The 4,245-nt window shown below is 37.2% G+C and overlaps 1 protein-coding gene across 3 annotated transcripts; it reads left to right on the top strand.

Annotated features, from left to right (window-relative positions):
* The first annotated feature begins 857 nt into the window (after nt 1-857).
* LOC124163548 lies at nt 858-2,732 on the top strand. 3 transcript variants are annotated; one of them, XR_006865803.1, is made up of 4 exons: nt 858-1,023; nt 1,115-1,251; nt 1,552-1,702; nt 2,606-2,732. XR_006865803.1 is itself a non-coding variant. In XM_046540527.1 (3 exons), exons 1-3 carry the CDS (start codon nt 1,405-1,407, stop codon nt 2,695-2,697), a joined length of 303 nt encoding a protein of 100 aa, XP_046396483.1. In that variant the 5' UTR covers nt 1,260-1,404; the 3' UTR covers nt 2,698-2,732. The 3 variants fall into 3 exon arrangements, 1 of the variants encoding a protein (XP_046396483.1); XR_006865804.1 differs by lacking the exons at nt 858-1,023; nt 1,115-1,251 and adding an exon at nt 1,260-1,400; XM_046540527.1 differs by lacking the exons at nt 858-1,023; nt 1,115-1,251 and adding an exon at nt 1,260-1,464.
* Nucleotides 2,733-4,245: the final 1,513 nt, after the last annotated feature.

Here is a 4,245-nt window from a genome sequence, read left to right as displayed (position 1 = left end):
TGACCCCAATGAAAAAATTGTATAAACCTGTTTCAAAATTTTATACAATTTATACAATTGCCATGGTAATTGTATAAATTGTATAAAATTTTGAAACAGGTTTATACAATTTTTTCATAGGGGGAGTTACTCCACCACTGACCAATTCATTTGTAAACTAATTGACGAACCTCAAACAAAGCTTTTTATCCAGGAAGATAAAAGCTATTGGATTATTCAAATGAATAGTAGAATCTCATTGTATTCCTCTTCCTTTTATGATAAATCCGTAATCATACACATTGCAGATTGCCTCGTAAAATTCAAGAAGTGTGAGACGACTACGCTGCACCCTACATGTAGCAGGAGTAACTAGAAAAACAATGTGCGTAGGGAAATCCGCACTAAAATTGGTCACATGGTAACCACATTGTTTGAAGAGAATTTTGGCAAGGTGAAATAACGAGCGATTTATATAAATAAATCTAACGGTGCGGCCAAGGTGAAACAACTTTGTTTTGGTGCAAAAATGGATTGCGACCGCAGGAATGTTAGCCTGTTGGACGAGGAAAAGTGTATGGTGGTGGAGTTCGTGAATGAGGACAGCGAGGGGGAAGAAATTCTCCTAGCCGTGGGGTATCAGAATTGGCTTACAGATGAAGACAAGAAGAATTTGCCGTCCATTGTGGAGAGAAAAACCACTGTGAACGTTCTCTGGCCGAATTGTGACGTCAAACCGGTGAGGGAGATGAAGAAGAACGTTAAGGGGATGACAATTTGGCAGAATACGGCTGTGAAAATATTGGGGATTGGAGGTAAGTGTAATATAATCGGCGTACTATTTGTTAACTTTTCTTTCTAAACCAAATCATTTTCCGAGTAGGTTGGGTAGATATGTGTCGGCTAAGGAAGTCCTTCGAGAAGCACGATTGCGTCGTCGTAACGAAGGAGGATAGAAGGCGTGTGGCCAGGAAGAGAGGGTCTTCATCAACTGATGAAGAGGAGAGGAATCCGCGAGAGGAGTGTTCAACATCGCAAAAAATCGTGAGTGGTTAACATTCTTGTGTATCTATGCATCTCAGGTAACAGAAATGTTTGATAGAGTAAGACTAAAACTCGGTAAAATACTCAACAGGCGAAGAAAAGAAAACTATACCTCAACAGAGGGAATCAAGAAAGCATAGGAGAGGAAGCAAAAATGCCAGTACATGTATAGAGCAGGATCTGTGGAAACAGTTACGACGGAATGGCAACACTGCAGCCGATTGCTTGGTATGCATCTTTGTTTATTTTAGAGACATCGTTCCATTGTCATTGTCTTTATTGTATAAGATGTATTAAGGCACGAAACGTTCTTTTGGAAAATATTTGCAAATTTGAACTGGCTTTTTACTAACCACGAGCCGGAAATTACCTTGACAGTAAATGCAATACCTATTTCGCTGTCGATTTTACGTTTTTGTTAACCTTTTCATCCTCGATGTGGTTCGTGTATTATGTGTGTATTTGTACTGAACGTTCCAGTTCATTTCAGTTTGAAGGGCCCTCTTGTTGATTCTTGTTACATTTCAGGGTGACGATTCCTCGGATTCTGACGTGGAAGAAAATTACAAAGATGTTAGCAAATCTCAGTTAATCTTGAAAGTGGAAATACAGGCAGAGGAAATTCGCCAATTAAGGTCAGAAGTGGCAAGATTGAAGTCATTGAAAATACTTAATGAAGGTGAGTAGCAGGCTATAGCAAAAAAATGGCATTACATTTATTTCTCAGCAAGCTTAAGTTTTGAACAATGTTATCGGCATTTAATGTTGGGTGAGAGTATTCTGATTACCCACATAATAAATAATGCCTCTTGTGATATCTATAACTATTTCTGTTACTATCTAGTTTGTACGTCTAATATCCTTCTTGTTACTGCAATAACTTCATTTTAAGTCCAGAGTAATTTAATAGAAATGTATATCCCTACTTGGCCTCATTTTCACTATGATTATTATCCTATTGCGGTCTCTTGTTAATTTTTATGATATAAAAATGAAATTTTCCACAGTCCATCTTGTAAACCCAAGGCACTTCCTCAACATGGAATGACCGGATGAAATTAATGTTATTCCAGCAATCGTTCATTTAAAGGCATTGTAGTAATTCAAGCTTTGATGTAAAATTGCTGCATGATTCCTGTGTTGTTTTGAATGCTCCCTTGAAATTTGTGTTTTCTTTTGCTTGCAGCTCTTGTAAAATAATTTTCTGCAGTGTTAGTTGTGCCACATTCACAGCTTTCACCATAAACTCTATGATTATTAAGAGAACTGGTTTTATTGTAATTTAATGGCATAAATAAGTCATATTCAGTTTATTTGCCCAACCATTTCTTCCGTTCCATAGCTATTATATTCACTCGTAGATTCATTTTTCTATAAAAATTGAATCATTTGAATGGACGTTTGGCCTTGATAGCACACTTCAGTCACTCAAATTATTATTGTCCTTTTACGATTTAAGCTTAAGAAAATTTTCCCCTCATTTACGAAAGACAAAAGGTCGTCACTTGATTTATTCAAATTATAATGTACTCGTCATGTGTTCATTATTGAATCAATGTTAAAGTATATTGTTTTCTTTCAGGATACGTCAAGAAGTTTTTCCCTACAAAAGAAGATGAAGGTCAGATGAGGAATGGCATTAAAAAAAATGCAACAACATATCTAATATGTTGAAAAACAAATGTATTCGCAAAGAAACATAAATTTATCTACCAGAGACTGGCATTTTATATTTGAATTATTAATAGTGATGGGTCGGTTCGATTCCTCGATTCTTCGATTCCTCGATTCTCGACCAAGAACCGGAATCGAAAACGAGTACTTGCCAAGGTGAAAAATCGATTCCGATTCCAGTGGTACTTGAAACCACAAATTTATTTAAGACCGCGTTTCCAACAGTCGTTTGAATTTTCGCGCCACGTAATCGTAATAACAAAAAACATATCTTCTAGGGATGTGCGAGTACTCGAAAATTCAAGTCGAGTCGAGTAGTTGGTACTCGACTCGAGCGTTTCGAGTAGCATTACGAATGTCGAGTCGAGTAGTTAAGGTTACAGAGCTTTCGAGGCTAGTAGGTCCAGCAATCTGCCGACAGGAAGCGCTATCATGAAACTCATGTAATAATAAGGTTTTTAAAGCCAATAAGTGATATCTAATTCCTTGGCCTGGTAGTTTCAGTTTGCCGTTGTCGACGTGGCGCCGAATACCTTTACGCCAGCCGCGGCGGCCGATCGTCTTCCTACCCGGCGCACTCCGGTCCGAAATCGGAAAAAGCTGGATTAAAGTCCAAAATGACTTTTTTGGGGATAGAGACTTGAAATTTAGCGAAAATACTCATAAATCATTGCCAATTATAGATTTTTATGCCATTTTACATAAATACGACCCTTTAGTGAGATACAGTGGCCCAAACATGACCAATTTTTCAATGCCACGCGAGATATCGTTTTTCCTCAAAAAATCTTTTAATTTATCCGGATGGTTTTGCGTTGATATGAGTTTTATGGAATAAAAAATTCAACATTCCTTTGACCTGGTGCTTTGCCCATACTTTCAATGACTTTTGAAGATTTTGGCTCTCATCTGTCTGGTTTTACAACGCAAAATGGCCGACCCGTTTTTCACGTGAAATTTGACATAAAGTAGACATTATCTTTCGTTTACGAAAAATATAGCATGGAAAATTTGAACCACAATATAAAGTAGAGATTTCTAAAGAGTACTAATTAGAAATCGTGGAAAAAAGTCTGCGACGAAGGAAATAAGAGCGATTTTTCAATCGCGCGTCAAGGCAGAGCTACACGCCGCGGAACTCTGAGGCTCGGTAACTGAGGCCGATTTGTCAAGTTTTTTAAAACATTAGTCTTGAAAATCGTCATTTAAAGAATGGATAATCGTCTTCATTGACTTAAAATACTAAACTGAGGATGTTAAAAAGGATTATGTATAGATCGACTAGACCATTTAGCGCATTGCTCGAGTGAAAATACTAAGGATTGGATATTTTTCGGTGAGTCGCGCGGAAGGGGGAGTTTTTACACCACAAGGCTCTTTTAGATTTTTTTATTACTGCGTCCGTCCGATGTGATATTCATTTTTAGCGTTTAGTTTATTTCTTGAACTTAAAAAGGCAAGAGAATTTAAGGTTGATTAAATGATGTGAGAAGCATAGAATTTTTTTGGCTCTACAAAACTAAAGTTTAGTTTTATAGTTCGTTCGCT

Source organism: Ischnura elegans, chromosome 8 (genome assembly GCF_921293095.1).
Source record: "Ischnura elegans chromosome 8, ioIscEleg1.1, whole genome shotgun sequence".
In the NCBI taxonomy this organism is placed as follows: Eukaryota; Metazoa; Arthropoda; class Insecta; order Odonata; family Coenagrionidae; genus Ischnura; species Ischnura elegans.
This window is presented reverse-complemented; position numbering and strand designations above follow the sequence as displayed.

Coding starts and splice junctions, on each gene's coding strand:
- LOC124163548 (XM_046540527.1), top strand. CDS start 1,405: ATGCAATACCTATTTCGCTGTCGATTTTACGTTTTTGTTAACCTTTTC. Junction 1,465..1,551: donor ACCTTTTCATCCTCGATGTG/GTTCGTGTATTA, acceptor GTTACATTTCAG/GGTGACGATTCCTCGGATTC. Junction 1,703..2,605: donor ATTGAAAATACTTAATGAAG/GTGAGTAGCAGG, acceptor GTTTTCTTTCAG/GATACGTCAAGAAGTTTTTC.